This window comes from Lissotriton vulgaris, chromosome 5 (genome assembly GCF_964263255.1).
Source record: "Lissotriton vulgaris chromosome 5, aLisVul1.2, whole genome shotgun sequence".
NCBI classification, from domain to species: Eukaryota; Metazoa; Chordata; class Amphibia; order Caudata; family Salamandridae; genus Lissotriton; species Lissotriton vulgaris.
The window spans coordinates 1,010,900,865-1,010,919,177 of record NC_141693.1 but is presented as its reverse complement, the minus strand read 5'-3'; the positions used below and the strand labels follow the sequence as shown (position 1 = coordinate 1,010,919,177).

General features: G+C 46.6%; 1 protein-coding gene across 2 annotated transcripts in view; it reads left to right on the top strand.

The window, feature by feature from the left end:
* ZDHHC16 (zDHHC palmitoyltransferase 16) overlaps positions 1-18,313 on the top strand; it is a 231,428-nt gene that overhangs the window by 149,290 nt on the left and 63,825 nt on the right. For both annotated transcript variants that reach the window (XM_086922628.1, XM_086922626.1), the window contains exons 4-5: positions 1,517-1,605; positions 3,319-3,347. In XM_086922628.1, the coding sequence (XP_086778754.1) occupies positions 1,517-1,605; positions 3,319-3,347 (118 nt within the window). The remainder of the gene's footprint in view (positions 1-1,516; positions 1,606-3,318; positions 3,348-18,313) is intronic.

The following is an 18,313-nucleotide window of genomic DNA, read 5'->3' as shown; positions in this document are numbered from 1 at the left end:
TCCGTGTCTCCGTTCCCACCCCCCCTCCATTGCTTTGCATGTGCTTGTTTCTAGGAGCTATGGCTTGGGATTAAATGAGGGTGATGTATCCGCCATATCTGAGATAGCGTGATGCTATATAAGCCGTATGTTGTGGTCTAAAATACCGCACGGCGCATCTGGCTACCTTGGGAAAGCACTGGCTTGTTTGTAGCGCACACCCGTGTGTCTGCAGGGGCTTTGGTTGTGTGTGAAGGCGGGGAGGAGGGGTCGCTGTGGGCAGCTGCTTTAGAAGAGGCGGTTGTGTCTCAGGTGATTTGTATGCCCACATTGGACACCTGTCAGTCTCGAGGGTTGCCTCGAGGTCAGTAGTTGCCGGCATTTTGACTTTATGCGCGGGACCGTCATTCTCTTTCTGAGCTGCATAGTGTCAATACACGGAACCTTTTCATATGTACCTCAGTATATCCTGTGCATGGGAAGAGTGTGCCGCTCTTTGTGTTTGCATGCATGCATGCACGTGTATACCCTGTGTTGTTTGTCTTGGTGTCTACTTTCTCTCTCTGCTTCAGTTGGGGCCATCTCTCCTTTTGTCAAATATCTGAACACGAACTTCGTCCCTGTATCTCCAAAACGCAAGGAGGAGTTCTCTGCTTCTTAATGTATCTCGTATGTGCTGCTTCTAGCTTCATTGTATTTATCTAATTTCTATCTTACGTGCTTCCCCAGTGTGTGGGCAACATGGGCTGCTCTTGCGTAGCCGTCCACAACCATGCGTGTTTATATACCCTCGTGCACGGTTAGGGTACATGCCTCCTTAGTGCGTGTATCTAACCCCCTCTTAAGTGTCCACATTTGCGAGAGATTAAGCTAATGGCAATGTAAATGACAATGCCATTTATTTATCTGTTTTCAAAACCAACACATAAATACAAATTTTGTCATTTACAATGCCAATAGCTCTAACTTTTCCAAAGGCAAAACCATTGCATTGTAAATGCTTGTTTTATAGAGCAATTGGAAGATGTCCAGGTATGCATCATTTCTCTGGGCAGCTCTAAAACGCCGTCGATCCTTACAAAGCTTGGAATTTTTAGTAGGACAATGTTCTGTATTAATTATAGCATTGAATTTGTTTAAGAAAGGATTCAGATGAATTATTATCTTTCCCGAAATAGGTGGCATATTTGAGTATGTTATTTTATTGTATATTTATATAGTCAAATGGATTTTAATTTCTACTATTTTAACTTGTATGTATAGCTCTCAGTGATCGAGCAGCAAAACATATTTTGTATGTGCTTTTATGCATTTTAACTGATGCGAAATAAAGTTTTCTGACTGTATCATTATCTGTAATGCTTTTAGAGCTCCTACGCAACAAACATATATATCTTGTATATTTTAATTTTGTGCTGTAGTTTGTTCTTTCTTTCATCTTGTCTGGTACCTGCTTAACTCTGTGTCCCATCTCCTGGGGTCTGTCAGACAAAATCTATTGTCAAGAAAGGCAAATAGTTTTGTATGTTTCCTTCAGGCTAAGACCGAGATCCCGTCTGTGTCAATTTGTAGAAAATGCATTTCCCCCAAACCAGCTCGGACACACCACTGCAGCATCTGCAACCGGTAAGTGTGTGATTTTTTTTGTTTATGCACTTGCCATTCACTTTTCATTTTTCTGTAGACTGTTCTTCTAAGGATCGGAATACCCCAAAATTGAAGACTTCTCCTTTGGTTTTCAACCAATCCAAGCTTTTGAGCTCCCTCACACTGTGTATTCTTAGTTTGAAAGGGTGTTAAAGAATGGAAACAAATATTTCTACTAATCTGTTGCTTTGGGACTAGTTTCCAGGTTGGTTTGTCAAGTGAGAATTTAATTAAAAACAAATACATAAATAGATAAATGTTTGACCTGTGAGTGTGGAGAACAAATGGAGGGAACATATTGATAAAAGTGAACCATCTAAGCCAGAAATAAAGTCAATAGGTCTTTCCTCTGAAATGCCTTAGACTACCTTCTGGCTTTGCCAATTCTTGTCGCAGATGCCTTTCAGCATCAGCAAAAATAAAAAATAGAATCTTGTTGTCAGTGCTGAACACCATCAGCAAAAAAAGCTAAAATTAAAGCACTTGTCTGATGACGAATGCCCACGGTCAGTTAGGATTTTTACCCTAGCGTGATGAGGTGGTTGCCCATATGTTGCTGCACATGAATCATCACATGGCAACCAGTTTGGCTTTTTTTAATTTACCACTGACGCGTGGAGCAGTAAATTTAAAGAAAGAAAAAATGCTCAAAAGCATATTTAGAAAAATGAAAAACCAGGTAGCAAGATTAGATCCCAGAACAAGTCGCCTCTCAACAGTACACACAATATGCATGTCTTTACAAAGAAGTGTGATTGGTAATGTTAACACCTTGGCTGCTAATGGTTTTCCCCTCCTGTGCTAACATTCTTTGAATACCATTATACCTGACGAGCTCAGCTCGTCATAAGCACAGCTCAACCGTGCCTCATGACGAGCTGAGCTCGTCATGAGCAGGGAAGGGGTTAATATCATCCCAATATGATTATTGAGAACTTTCCAGAGCTACACCTCCTGTTAAACTGTCATTAACATGTGTGATTTATCTTTATTGCAGAATGTACTTAAACATGTTTTTAAATAAATGTTTATTAAGATTTTTACCCATTAATACAGTATTATAATATTGGGCACATCATGCTATCGGCATATGCTATTGAATAGACCAACATAGTAAAGCTTCTAAAATACAAAAACTCCAGCAAGAGCAGATAAAACACAGAGTTGACGCATTACTGTTCCACAATAAAGCTCTACAAAAGCGAATATGATGTTGGGGACAGTGGGCTTCTAAGGAATATGCATATAGGTTTAAGAAATTGTTATCCCATTTAGGCAGTTGAGGGCATGGGCATTCATGGATCAGTTCAGCAACATCCAGGGACCACACCACTTTAGACAACACTGCACCAGGATAGCTTTTAATAAAATGAAGGATGCAAAACTGAGGGAGATGCACAGAAACTATTCGGCAGATCTATTCTTTAAATTGAAGAAAGACTGAAAGGACAAGGCCATCTCTACTTTACTGAACAACGTTCTCTTTTTGCCAAGAATTTACAGTTCCCCCTAAATAAACCAGTACAAGTAAAGGCAGGTATGTGTACACTTGTTTCTTCTAGCATATAAACATTGAACATATCTGCATGTAAATGTTATTTAGCTTTGAAATAAATGGAAACAGAACATCACCAAAATCCACTAACTTGTGCAAAACTAGTGGTAAACGTTTTTCAATGTTTTTTCTCTTAGGTGCATATTGAAGATGGATCACCATTGTCGTATCCTTTTAAAACGTCACCAGGTTTCTAAGCATATTCAGAGATGTATACACGTTCTTTTTGACCATTTTCACAACTCTAAGTAATTCAGATAAATGTTTATTCCAGTGGTACACACTAATCACAGGGCTACAGAGCTGACTCCTGCTATTTCTGTGATGCTGCATATAGCACACGCTTTTGAGTTCTCTTTGGTATGAGCAAGACTAGTATAAAACTGTGTGACCTCTTTGTCTACTACCTTGTTGTTTTGCTCTTTATTTTGAATTAAAACTTAGACACAGTGAGGCTTTTTCGGCAGATTCAGGGATTTGCGTATCAAAGGGCAAGGAGCTCTGGTCATGTTCAGGTTTTGCCTGTGGGTGCTTTTTTAGGTCTCACCTAGGCAGCGCGCATTTGCTGCTCTAGGAGGGCCTTTAGCCATCGGCCTTCACTTTTCAAGCACTGCACTCATGCTTGTAGCAGCATCCACCTTGCGGGAGCGAGCAGTGGCGCACCACAAGCACGAGTGCAGTGCTTGAAAAGTGAAGACTGCTCTCCCAAGCGTGCGCACGAGCACCACTTGTGGGCTCACCTCCTGCTCCCCCCCTCACTGACGCGCGCACCACTCGCTGGCTCACCTCCTGCTCCTCCTCTCTCTCACAACATATGACTCTTGTGGCCGGCGCTGGGCAGCCCTTGTGTTGCCGGGCGGTGGACTCCACGCATGTGCCTGCTACCCAATGTCTTCGAGCTGCCGTTGAAATGAATATCTGTCTCAGGTCTGATCAACTCAGAGGTGGGACAAACCAGACAGGAACATTTCTGATTTTCAAGTTTGGCGATGCTATGAAGCAATGACTTCTTGCTGATACCATCGAGGCAGAAGTGTATTTCACCAATGATATCAGCTGTGATCGCTTTCTTTTGGGTGGATGTGAGGGGTCTCACTCAGCACAACCGTAAAACCACCTGTAGTCTTAAATCTGGGACTGCTACATTTCTTTAATTCAGCGTCTCAAACAGAAACTTTTAAAGGGCGATATGTTGGGATACCACTGTTCTATTTTGTGTTTTTTATAACATGAATCAGATGTACGCAATTTTAGCTTAAAGTACGTTTGTTCTCAATGCTCCCCGCCTGCCTGATTTTTTTCAGAAGGAGGAGGCAAACGCGTTCAATATGCTACGCTGTTTTAAGCCTCACCTTAATTATGCGGCATGTGTCAGTGCCAGGCCTTCCTTAATTAATTAAGAATAATTAAGACACTAAAACTTTGCCCACATCCTCTGAGTAAGTCTCGCCGTTGGGCCAAGGCTCCCTCTGAAGCAGTGTTTAACGGCTGTCAAACTGTCTCACTCTCGAGCTACGTGTACGACTGTCTCCCACCGGGACCAGAAGAAGGTGAGACCCAGGCAGCGATCGTAAACTGCCGCGTGGCACCACACACTCGGCCCTCGGCGTGACCTAAGCATCAGCAACGCCGGTTCTTCTGGTCTTTGCCGGCCCTGAGATTCCACAATCAGAACCCAGAAATCTCTTCTTTTCCCTCTTCATAATCCCATCAGGTCTCCGAGAAGTCGCTTATCCAAACCCTGCAGACCAGGAAGCGCGCCCCCCTCCCCCCGAAAATAAGTTAGATGGACTTTTTAATTAGTTGCATTCAGGAGAATTCTTTTTTCTCTGGAACAGAGGGCGTATATTTCTATAAATGCAGTCCCTGTGTACAAGTTCCATGTATTTATTTATTTAGGTGGATTATATAGCTCTGACCACTGAGTGTGAAGTAGCGCTTTAAACAATGAAGGTGGCGGACATAAAAAGAATGACTTTAAAAGAATACTTCACGGAGCACGTAGATGCAACAGGGGAACATACGAGCAAGTATACACAGTGAATAGCAACTGAACTAAAGATTGTATGATTTGAATTGTGCGCCACGATCTGCTACGAGGGTACGCTCATATCGAGGCTCTTTTTTTTAGCTAATTGTATAATCCTGGAAAGAATTCTCGTTTTTAATTTTAGGGCTGCTTCTTTTTATCGTTTAAATTGCTGGTTACCTGGCTCACTTACTTGCACTTAAAATTGATTCACACCACTCGCTGTTTTAACGAGAATCCAGTGTCGGGAATGTTTACCGGCCGCCATCTTGAGTAAGGAGTTTGCTCAGGGGGTAGCGCACTAGTGTTAGTGCAGAGACACGCTTTTTTGGCGCGAGTAGGCATATTTAAACAGGCTAAATGCAAGCACGCCCCAGGCGCGCCAAGTGCCGGTTACGCTGCCCTACCAGAGTCAGATCAAGGACGGATAACTTACTCTAGGGAGATCCTGCTCTGTATCGGTAAGAGGGAGGGAGGGAGGAGGGGAACCTGAACTTCCTGTAGTTACAAGGGACAACCAGACTAACCTAAACTGTGGGTTACTGAATTGTAGGTCTGTGGTAAAACATCATACAGATATCTCCTGTCTGGTGGAGGACCTGGACCTAGACGCCCTGGTCCTTACAGAGACGTGGACCCGCACTGACTCATTGGTAGAACTGGGTCTTGCTTGTCCGGAGGGTTTTTTAATTTTTCACAAACCTAGAACTGGAGGAAGAGGGGGAGGAGTTGGGGTGATCTTCAAGGAAGGATGGGATTTCTCACCCTTGGAGATAGAGGCGGTGACAGGAATCGAAATGCTGGGCTTTTCTCTGCAGGAAACAAAGGGGAGATTAGTTACGTGTATGATATGCTACAGACCACCAGGATCAGATACTCAGTACCAAATGTTGTTCGACACCATCACGGAGCTCTCCCTGGCTCATTCCAGAATGATTATACTGGGGGATTTTAATGTGTGGGATAACGGGATCTCTGATATGCACCTGAGAGAACTGAGCCAATTATGTAAGAATTGCAATTTAAATCAACTGGTTCAAGAACCGACACATCAGGGAGGACATGTATTGGAGTTGGTATTCGCAAATCAGATGGATACCAAGATAATTGATATACGGCTGCAAAACTGGTCGGATCATTTCTTGGTGCACTTCCATATCACAATCCCCCAATTGGAGACAAGCAGAAGTAGGCAGATTACTTTCCGACAGGGAAGAGAATGGGCTAAGCTAATTAACGATAAGTTATACCTAACACCCCCCAATCAAACCCAAAATCTGTTTATTACATGTAGATCCACTGTGGAAAACTATCAGGAATACTGCAATTTTATTGATAGGTCCCTGGACAAGGTAATTCCTCTTAAGAAACTAAAAAACAGGAATTGAGCCTCTGCCCCATGGTTTAGTGCAGAACTGAAAGTTCTTCGTTCCAATCGTAAGAGGGCAGAGAGGAAATGGAGGAGAAACTATGCAGAAATAGACAGAAAGGAATTTAAAGTAGCCCAGACTCATTACAAGGAAGGCATCGCGAAGGCTAAAGCAGACTACTTTGCTGACTATATTCTGCAGTCTCCAAACTGCACCAAAGCCTTGTTTAGCATTGTGGGGAGTCTTTCACACCCTACCTGTACTAACAGTAAGGTGATCGCCTCACAGAAACTTTGTGACTCAATTGCAGTACACTTTGAGGAAAAAGTCAGTAAGATTGTGGGCGAGTTAGGCCCCAATAATAATAACAATGCACCTGACTAGGCTGGAAGCTTAGGAGAGGAATTTATAGTGATCTCCTGTTTGGAAAACTTCCAGGTTCCATCGGAAGACCGGTTTAATGAGCTAGCCATGAGTATCACCTCTGGCTCACCTAGGGACCCCCTGCCCCATCAATATGGAAAACTTATGGCAAGACCTTGCCCTGGCTGCGCCAAATCTGTATTCAATCTTTAGAAGGAGTAGTTCCTGAAACATGGAAGAAGGTGATAGTCTTTCCATTACTTAAGAAACCTTCCCTTGATCCCCTGGCCGCAGTTAATTTTAGACCAATATCTCTCCTTCCTTACCCGGTCAAGATCTTGGAAAAAATTGTCAGTAAAAGCCTGTCGGGATATCTGGAGGATAATCTTCTGCTAGACCGGGATCAGTTTGGTTGCCGTCCGGGCCACAGTACTGAGACCGCCTTGGTCACCGTTATGGACAATCTGCGGATGCGAGCCGACAAGGGAGAATCCTCCGTCTTAGTTTTACTAGATATGTCGGCCGTATTCGACACTGTGAACCATACAGTACTGTTGGAGAGATTAAAAGGATGTGCCCTGAAATGGCTGCGCTCCTACCTAACTGGAAGGCAACAGATAGTGTCACTGCCCCCATATGAGGCGAGCCAGTCGCTAGTGGCGCACGGGGTTCCGCAGGGATCAGCGATCAATCCCATCCTTTTTAATATCTATCTGCGCCCTCTCCTCTCCTTGATCAAATCCTTCAATGTCGACCTTGCCAATTATGCGATTGACAAGGTGTTCTCCCTGAAGGGGAAATGGGCGATATCGATGGACAAGTTTCAAGAGTGCATGCGCCAGACAGCAGGATGGCTCAGGCAGAGCTCTCTACAATTTAACGAGGGGAAAATAGAGGTGCTGTTCTGTCCCTCTTCCAGAGTGCACCAACCATTAATGCCAGACTTCAAGCTCACCCCAGAGGATGACCCCTTAGTTCCGACCAAAACGGTGCGTACCTTGGGGGTACAATTGGAGGGTAATCTCCAGATGGAATCCCAGGTCAATAAAACGACTAACGTATGCTTTGCGTTATTACGAATGCTACGTCAGATCCTCCCGCTCCTGCCTAAGGACATGCGTTCCATCGTGGTACAGAGCGTAATTCTTAGTAGGCTGGATTACTGTAATGCGCTGTATCTCGGAGCCCCACAGTATATCATACGGAGACTACAGCGAATCCAGTCTATGTCAGCCAAATTGGCCCTAAATAGACAACGGAGGACCTCAACGACTGCAGCCTTGGGAGATTTACATTGGCTGCCTATTAAGGAGAGGATCCACATTAAGTCTTTATGCATCGTATACAAAGCGGTGCATGACATGGGCCCCATTCCTTTACAGGAAAGATTTTCTTGGTGTAACACTGAAAGGCAGCTTCGCTCTTCCAATACAAATTTGATAAAGACCATCAGTTTTAAGAGAGTTAGGAAGGGGGGCAGAGCCTTTGGAGTGGTAGCATTGCAACTTTGGATTGAGCTACCCCAGCCTATTAGACAGTCCCACACATTAATCGGTTTCAGAAAGCTGTTGAAAACATGGCTGTTCCCAAGGGGTGATATCTAGTCCCCATGTTGTAATGGTAGACCAGTTAGTCCTACTATTCTTTTGATGTTCAAGCCCCAGAATACCTGTAGCGTGACAGATATGCGCTATACAAATATTTGATACGATACGATACGATACAATACCATCTTGTCACATAATCTAAGTGGGGGTGCCATTTTGGGATTTCTGTATGCTGAGAAGTGGGTGGGCACAGCAGGCTTTCTATAGTTTTATATAACAACACGTTGAAAACATATGTCTCTTGGGCCACCGCTGCTCGCTCCCGCAAGGCGGATGCCAGCACAAGTTCGAGTGTGCTTGAAAAGGGAGGTACTCTTGGTATTTTATCCAGACACTGGGACTTTGAATTTGATTAGGCCCAAGTTTACTGATGTTTTGGCCAACTCCTGGCGCAGATCTTCCGAGTTAGCAATGTGTGGTGCTTCCTGTCACAGCCGCAGAACTTTCGCAACTCAACACAGCATATACCCATAGCAAAAGGCTTTCTGTTTGTCGCCGCAGCGTATGAAAGGCCAGTCAGTTCCACCTATATTCAAACCGGTAACCCGCATAGAAAGCACAGCAGCATTATACATTTCGCACCGGTTTATTGTTTGGAAACTTGAAGTATCCAAATGCAGCTGGAGCACGGGGCTGCAAACACGCCTCATTTTAGAGGTTTCTTAAGGAGACTTCAGGAATAGTGTAAATGAGTTCTAAAGTTCTGTTTGGCGTGCTATGATCCGGGCTTCCATGTTTGTATAGCGCTGTTAGCGCTTGTCTCTTTTCACTCTGAATCTCGTCTCTTTAATTAAAACATTTATTTGGCACCACAAGTTACGTTTTGGTCACTGTTTGTCTACATAACATATTCTCTTTAGGTAAAAACATTTGCAAACCCAATAGCTCTGGCTATACCCTTATAAGGTCCCAAAGGCGAGACCTTTTCGCTATGCCAATGCTTGTTCTGGGGTTTTCGGTTAAGGTGATGCCAATCAGTCAAGCGATGGGTGGTGTTTGACTTGCAAATTCTCTGTAACTTAGCAGGGCAAGTTGTGATAACTTTGAGGATAGTTTTATATTAAGAGTGCCAGCCTTTTATGTGAAAAACTTTGAGTTTTCTACATATATAATAATCACAAGCAAGGACTAATAAAACAGAGCAAGTCAGCATTACATTGAATGGTTAATCTATTGACTTTTATACAAGTGTATTGAAGAACCTCTGTATACATCAATGTATGATGATGTGTTTTTGACTCTGGAGCTTTCTCTCATGTGTGGAACACTGAATAATGTGACTGTGTTTCAATCCAAGTTCCTAGTTGTTTTAGGCACACTGGGTTCTTAGATAAGCTTCTCCATGATCTATCAATGCCTCCCAACCACATTCATCGTGTCTGTGGTTTTGTCTCATTATGTGTCATGTCAATGACTCTTAGCCAGCTCTAATAGCAAGGTAACAAAGATCTTCACCTATATTGTCACTTCCATGGCTTTCAGCAGTACTAAGATACCCTGATGGGACCTATCTGAAAGTTCCATCTCTTAATGTTCCAAATTAATCTTACCCTAACCTCCCCACAGTGCTGTGTTCTTGTACACGACAAGATCATGTGGAAAATATCTCCCTTTTATACTAGAAACTACTGACCGGTTTAGATTTTGCTCCACCCTATTTTTCAGTCTCTCTGAGCAGTAGTGAATGTGAAGTAGATATTGGACTATTTATGTTGGGTATTACAGGGCATATTTCTGGTTGTTGTTTTCCTAGTGGGATTCATTCTGTCCCTTCTCATCTGGGCTTTACATGGTTTGGAGTGCACTAATATATTGTAAATTTGGAAAACCTGCTCTATATTTTGTCTCTTCAGTGTCTTAGCCTCCTGCAGATCACGGTCATGTATGCCTACTTTCATGGAGAGATTCTACCATGAATCCTGATGAAGTGCAAGTTGAATTTCGTCTAGGTGAAATTATGTTTGCATATCTTTAATTAATTTATAATTCTCTGATGAATGATATCACCCACTTATGAAAACCCTCTTGCAAGTTTACTTCTAACAACTTTATATCTATCTATATGGTATTGCCTAAGTAGGCACTTCTTTCATTTGTACAGTGTGTGCCTTATCCCAAATTCATGTGACTGTCTTGGTGGCCTCTCGGAATTTGTTGGGGTGGACAGTGTTTTGCACATAAAATATGGATTATTAATGCTATTTTCATTAGGATAGTCTATTTTCTCCCACTTGTTCTGTTAGGGACATTTATGGATGACATTTATAACTTTCATTCCCAATTCCTTGGTTCACACCCTGATGTTGTATAGTGCTTAAGGCTCTGCTCTATGTTACGTTAATTTCAATATGTGTGACTTAAACCTTTAGAACCTTCCCATTTTAGAATACATTTCACAAACAGTGACATCCCTTCTTGCCCCATCCCTCATTTCCTGGCAAAATTCCCAGTGGCTGAGCTGATAGTAACAGTGTTTATTGTTCTCATGTAAACTAAATACTTTCATGCAGCTATTAGATGATTTTATATTTCGTCTTCATATAAATCTTCACACCCTACCACAATCAACATTGAAAATGACACAGGCTTTCTAGTTTGCCATTCTCTGTGTAACTCGGTTTATATAAACCGAGCTGGGCTTTGACAGCCACCATATTCCCGAGCAACTACCTGCTTCGTAAAGAACCATCTCTTTTTAGTCTTTGCGACAATCCAGTCCATTAATATCCCCATATGCGGAGCTCTAAATTTCCTCTTTGTTTCTGCAAGCCAAGCCTCCCTTTTGTGTTATCTTGATTTTCCTAAACGTTCCTGCTTTTTTTCACATGTTTTGGCATGGCTGTTGGCCATACCTGATAGTATAGAATGTGGGGAAGAATCAACATTGTTATTGCAGAACTCCTCCTATGCAGTGAAATATAGTGCTTCTTCTTCGTCAGTCGGACTCTCAATCTGTGGTAGTTTACTTTTATAAACTGTCAATGTCTCTGGTTATGGTAATTAATTCCCAAGTATTTCAAACCTCTCCCACAGACGCACACATGAGGCTCGAGCATGTCTTTTTCCCTGTCCATAGTTAAAGTCCTGCATTTCTGATTTCTGTATATTTAATTTGAATCCTAATACCTTTTTGAAATCAGAAATAAATCAGTTCTAGATGTATGTGGCTCCCTTCAAATAAATATTATAAGGTCCGCGAAGAGACTCCACTTGTGTTCTTCTTTTCGCAATGTAACACTATTGCTATCTTCATTGTGCCTTATTTTCACTTCAAGGTGGTGCTTTTCTACATTCTTTTAGCTTATTCGGCTTCCCTCGCAGCAAAAACCAAGGAAGAAGCACAGACAGCCGTGTATCATCTGGGTGCTTCAGTAAAGATTGAGGAGAACCTGTTTTTCAAGTAAGAGTCTGTACCTGCGACCTCAGTGCTATCTATATATATATTTTGAGGGCTGCTGCTAGCCATATTCACCTTAACTGCCGATCAATAACGCCTGCAAATTACCCTTCATATGCCCCTTCTCCTGAGGTTCGAGTCCTTAACTGTGGGAGGATAATTAACAGCCGTTGATGCTTAGGTATTGCTTTTAGTACATATTTCCTCCATCAAAATATTTTCAGGGGAATTTATTTCAAATTACATCTTATGTGTAGGATGATTAAATGTGGAGGAAACTCGGAAACCTCTAGCATCCATTTTGGCATCAAAGCAATGCAATCGTATTTTTCTGAAAAGTTGCATGGCCTCGCACTTGGATTTGAAAAATCAGTCGTCTCTTTGAGAATGCCGTCTAAACTCTTGATACGGATAGAGCAGTCGGTAGAAGTGGGAGAAAGAGTGGAAAGGTTAACAGGTGTCATAGGATTGATAACAATTAATTGTAAGCATTTCCGGTCAAGCTCTCAGGTTGACACTGGTAGCATCCTCTCCCTTTCTCCTGTTGTCTGTGTTAAAAAAGTATGTTATGGGGCGTGGCCAAGATGGCGGCGGAGTAGGACGTGCTTTTGAGTTCCTCCGGCACTGGGCCTTCTATAGCCTTGTAAAGCACCCGGGCTAGTTTACGGCTCTCCGGGCACCCCTGCATCTCCTGGGGGTCGTGTCCAACTATCGGCCCCGAACTGGCTGCGGAGGCGCCCCGGGAACGGCGACAGGACTGGAGCGGGCGTGCCTCGCAGACGAGCGGTAGCGCTGAGCGGCCCCTCGGGGTTATGGCCTGATCGGACGGATCCTGGCCGAAGTGCGGCGAAGGGGCCCGAGCGTGAGGGGGACTACGCCTTCCGGCCTGCTGCTTACGCGACCCCGAGGCTTGCGGCCTGGACACAGTGGCGGCACGGAACGTGCCGTGGGGCATGTAAGAGGCGATTTCAACTGCCCAGAGTAGCGGAGGCCTGCCCGGGATATCTCGACGGCTCCTGGTGGGAGCGAGGAGGCGAGGCCCAGAGTGGTGGGGACTGCGCCACCCGACCTTACGAACTACGCGAGTCCGAGGACTGCGGCCTGGTTACCACGCCGGAAAGGAGCGTACGTTGCGGCTCACCCTGCTGCTGGACTCCTTGCACCCACGGAGAGTTTGGGTGTGGTGAATGAGCGCGGTGCTCCGCTGCGCGCAGTGCGGTGAAACGGTTGGGAGACGCGAGTGCTCTCCGAAGAACCCTGGGCCACGTGGCGGACTGCTGGTGGGCCGGTCGGCCCTCTTGGAGCGAACCTCGTCCCCCCCAGCTGTGGAAGGAGAGACGGCTCGGTGCACTGGGGGTACTACCGGGCTGTAGTTTGAACTGGGGCCTACGGATCTACGGCAGTTAGGGACCGAGTTGGTGGCGCCGCGAGGTGTAGAGGCCCCTGGACATTGTGCTTTTCCCTGCACCGAAGTACTACTGGTCCATGAGCAACTGTGTAGCTGAGGCCTTGGGATTGCGACTGTAGGCCCGGGACCGCATTTTCCAGGGTCCTGCTCGGCCGACAGCAGAGGGTGCGAGGTGGTGACGCCATATGCCGCCTGGGTCTTCCGGACCTGTCGAAGGGCCATTGGAATAGACTGTGAGTGCTTGGGCGGTGACCTGGACTTGGAAAGTGTGCAGTCGCCTCGACGGAGCTGCGTACTGTTGAAAGGCGATCTACCGCCCTGAATACTCGACAGAGCAGGGGTGCCGTGATGTCTTCCACACTGCGCAAGGGGAAGCCCGGCAAGGATGGCCCACCCAAAGGATCCAAACAACCGGCATCCCCTGGTCATAGCACATCGCCCGGGCAGAAAGATGATGAGGCCCCTGCGACCAAGGCCTTTATGACTTAACTTTTCGCCTCAATCAAGGTGGACATCTCTGAGCTCCGCTCTCAACTAGCGTCGGATCTCCGCGAGGTGCGTAGGGACGTGGATGGCATCGGAGAGCGAGTGGCTACCCTGGAGGATCAAGACTTAAGCATGGCGAACGATGTCCACCAATTGCAGCAGGATGTAATTCGGCTTACGGAGCAGAACTTAGACCTCCAGGCCCACGCGGAGGATCTGGAGAACCGTTCCCGCCGGAACAACATCCGCATACGTGCGGTGCCGTGGGACGGCGAAGCAGGGGACCTACGAGGCTATGTGCAGGAGCTTTTCTTACAGATACTGGGCGATGAGGATGTGCATGATATTAAGATGGACAGAGTTCACAGGGTAGGTCTACCTAAACGGGGAGGAGGGCCGCCCCCTGACATTTTAGTCTGCGTGCATGACTTCCAGTTAAAGGAGCGTATCCTGCGGAAAGCGCGGGACACTCCGTCCTTGCAGTTCCGAGAGCACCGCCCTCAACTTTACCAGGACTTAGCAGCGTCGACACTCCAAAAGAGACGCGAGTTCCACCCAGTGACCGCCTTTCTGCGGGAACGTAACATTTCCTACTCGTGGGGTCACCCCTTTCGCATCATCTTTAGGTGGCAAAATAGACTGCCGCAGATCCGTTCTCTCCAGGTGGCGAAAGATCTTCTGGGCCTTGATGACTCGACTCCCTCTCCAGAGGCTGGCAGTTCACCATCGCGGAGGCGACAACGGTTCTCCTCATGGCACAGAGTGGGTCCGGAGACGGAGCGTATAAGGCCTGACCGCACAACTAGCCTGCGGGAGAGGGGAGAGGCGGTGGCATCTGTGGCCTCAGCGCTGTTGGCGTCTTCCCAGCAGAGCTCCGGAGCGGCCTGACCCTTGAGCTGATGGCCGTATGGTGCCAGAGGGGCACGTGAACTCGGGTACCGTGGGTATATTTGTACTTTTTGAGAAGACACCCCGGAACGTGGCCCTGGGGGGACCCATCAGTGGTGTCCCGACCTCAGCCCAGGGAGAACTCTACGAACTACTATCCACTGGGACTGCTAAGTACATTGTTCTTGGTTCTTTGCTTGTTGGGGGGGTGGGGAATGGAGGGCTTTGGGGGAGGTCTGGGTGGGGGGGTAGTTGGGGTCTGGGTTGGGATGGGCAGGGTGGTGGTGGCGACCGCTGTGTGCTTGCTATGAGTCTTACCCCCTCTGGAGGTGTGTCACATAGGCCTTTGGATGCCGGGTTATTAAGCGGACGCAACCACTGGGTTTGTGCTATGGCTGAAAACACTTTCTTGCTGCTGTGGGACCGGGATTTGCGGGTCTTTTGGGATTGGTGCCGGGAGTGCGGGTGTGGAGGGGGGAGGGGGGGGGGGGGTTGGATGGGGATATGCAGGGAGGGAATGGGGAACGAGGGGACGCCTGGTTGCCTATGGCGGGGAGGAGGCAAGGGCAGGTTAATAGAATGAGGCCAACGCGATGGGACCTAATGTTTCCTCATGCCTCTTAGTATCGGCACATGGAATGTGAAGTGTCTCAACTCCCCACAGAAACGCCAAAAACTTTGGAAATACTTGTCTGACCATCACTTAGATGTAGTGGGTCTCCAGGAGACCCACCTGGCGCGAAAGGATGAGCTCCGGTTCCGACACAAACACTTCCCCCTCATTTACAGGTCTTCTGCCTCCACTAAACACAGGGCGGTGGCTCCTCTCTTTCGGGCGACCCTTCATTTCCAGCCTATGGGGGTATGTTGTGATAAGGAAGGTCGCTGGTTGATGGTTAAGGAGTTGCTATACGGCCGACTATGCACTTTTGTGTTGGTGTATGTTCCCAATGTTAGGCAGAATAGCTTTCTCCAGGACTTGTTGGATAAAGTGGGGAATTTTGTGGAGGGGCATGTGTTCTTAATGGGTGATTTCAACATGGTCTGGGACAAGGACCTAGATAGCTCCCGATCCCAGAGGGCGGATACCGGTGTCTTCTCCGCCGATACGCAACGCCTGGTGGGTGATTTGGGGTTGATTGACGGCTGACGCTCCTTGCATCCCCAGGCCCGAGATTATACCTTTTTTTCCCACGTCCACCACTCCTATTCTCGCCTAGACCATATCTTTTTAAGCCGGGCCCTCAGGGGAGATGTCCGCGATTCCAGCGTCTTTCCGCTCTCCGTGTCAGATCATAGCCTGCTGGTCCTCGGGCTGTATTGGTCAGTGAGGGGGGACGGTTTGCGGAAATGGTACTTCCCGGCTGCGCTTGTCCGGGACGATACATCCTGTAAGGAGCTACGGAAAGCCATCAGGGAGTTCCTGGCTCTTAACCCGGCATCGGACACATCAGTGTTCAACACGTGGGACGCATGCAAATCCTCGCTGAGGGGCACTCGCTTAGGTCTCAATGCAAACCTCAATAAATTGAGGAGGAAGGAACGGGAGGACTTAGAGGCAGAACATGCTATCTTGGAACAGGCGCACAAATCGAACCCGTCTAGGGCGACCCTTCGGCCTCTAACGACTGTGCGGGGAAAATTAAAGGCCCATTACAACAATCGAGCCAAATTCACCCTCCTGAGGCTTCGGCGTGTTTCATACTCACAGGGGAACAAGGTGGGAAGGCACTTGGCCCGTCAGCTCCGGGACAAGAGAGAGAGGGAATACATCGGAGGGATCCAGGACCCGGCGGGGGTCCCTGCAGCATCGGGATGAGGACAAGGCAGACATCTTTGGCCGCTTTTATGCTGCACTCTACGAGGGCGACTCTTTGGACCAGGAAGCTCAAGGCAGGTCCATGGCTGACCTCCCCATACTGCAGGTCTCTAAAGAGTGGAATGAGCTTTTGGCTGCCCCCATTTCCAGAACGGAGGTGCTGGACGCTATTAAGGCCCTGAAGCTCCATAAGGCGCCGGGCCCGGACGGCTACACTGCCCTTTTTTATAAATCATTTGCGACGGAACTGTGCGACTATCTGGTCTCCCTTTTCAATGAAATGGCTGTCACTGGGAGGACCTCTGGGACTATGGTCGAAGCCATGATAACCGTGCTCCCCAAGCCGGAGAAAGATCTCTCCAAATGCTCGTCGTACCGCCCAATAGCTCTTCTTAATATCGATGCTAAATTATACTCTTGCTGTAGAACAACGAAGGCTGTGGATCCTACGTCTACCCAGCCCGGATCTCAACAATATAATCAACAGAACAAGAATGGCTGGATAGGCAAAGTTATTATCATTAATGACAGTGACGTAGTCGAAATGTACTACGTTACCAAGGCCTTTTGTACCAAAAGCAAATTTATTTAATTTTTGGTTTTTAAATTCATCAAAACATATGGGCAAACCAAAAGACTGTCACGACAGTGAGTACATGAATACAGTATTTACAATTATACACAACTACCACTGTACATTATTTACAAAGTGAAAAGCACACAATTTAAATGAGCACAGTTGTGAAAGACACACCAAGAAAAACAGTAACATTAATCAATATCCAAACATAGATTGTATTTATATACAGTGAAAAAGTTCCTACAAACAAAAATACAACCAGTCCATGGGGGTATGAAACCAAGAGACAGGTGGGAACAGATGGAGTAGTACCCCTGCCTGCCTGACAACCCTGTGGTTGCGATTTATATTGGGTTACACGGCTAGGGTTCCAGGTGGTATTTTGTTTTCACTTCCTAGGTGCACCCTTTTTGAATGACCACAGGGTAGGTATGTCGACGCGTTTCGAACCGGATTTGTTGACGGTTCTCTTCAGGACGGGGACTGGGAACAAAACGTCTGCACGAGGCAATGAATATGCCTTGGTGACGGTAATTCGCCGGTGTAGGGATAATTTCTGTAATTAGCCGGTTATGGTTCTTTCAAGTGTAGTTGTCCGCCACGCGGTACACACACGGGGGTGGAACTGCTCACATGGCTGTGACACACTGACAGACCGTGCGTGTTCCTGCCAGAGAGACCTCGAGTGATTGAATCGTCCCGACAAAGTACAGGCATACCCCATATCGGTCCTGAAGTGATCCTTGAGATTTATAGCTACGCGCTACACAAGCCACTTTTTCAGCCTGAATTGAAACACTGTCACTATGTGAGCAGTTCCACCCCCGTGTGTGTACCGCGTGGCGGACAACTACACTTGAAAGAACCATAACCGGCTAATTACAGAAATTATCCCTACACCGGCGAATTACCGTCACCAAGGCATATTCATTGCCTCGTGCAGACGTTTTGTTCCCAGTCCCCGTCCTGAAGAGAACCGTCAACAAATCCGGTTCGAAACGCGTCGACATACCTACCCTGTGGTCATTCAAAAAGGGTGCACCTAGGAAGTGAAAACAAAATACCACCTGGAACCCTAGCCGTGTAACCCAATATAAATCGCAACCACAGGGTTGTCAGGCAGGCAGGGGTACTACTCCATCTGTTCCCGCCTGTCTCTTGGTTTCATACCCCCATGGACTGGTT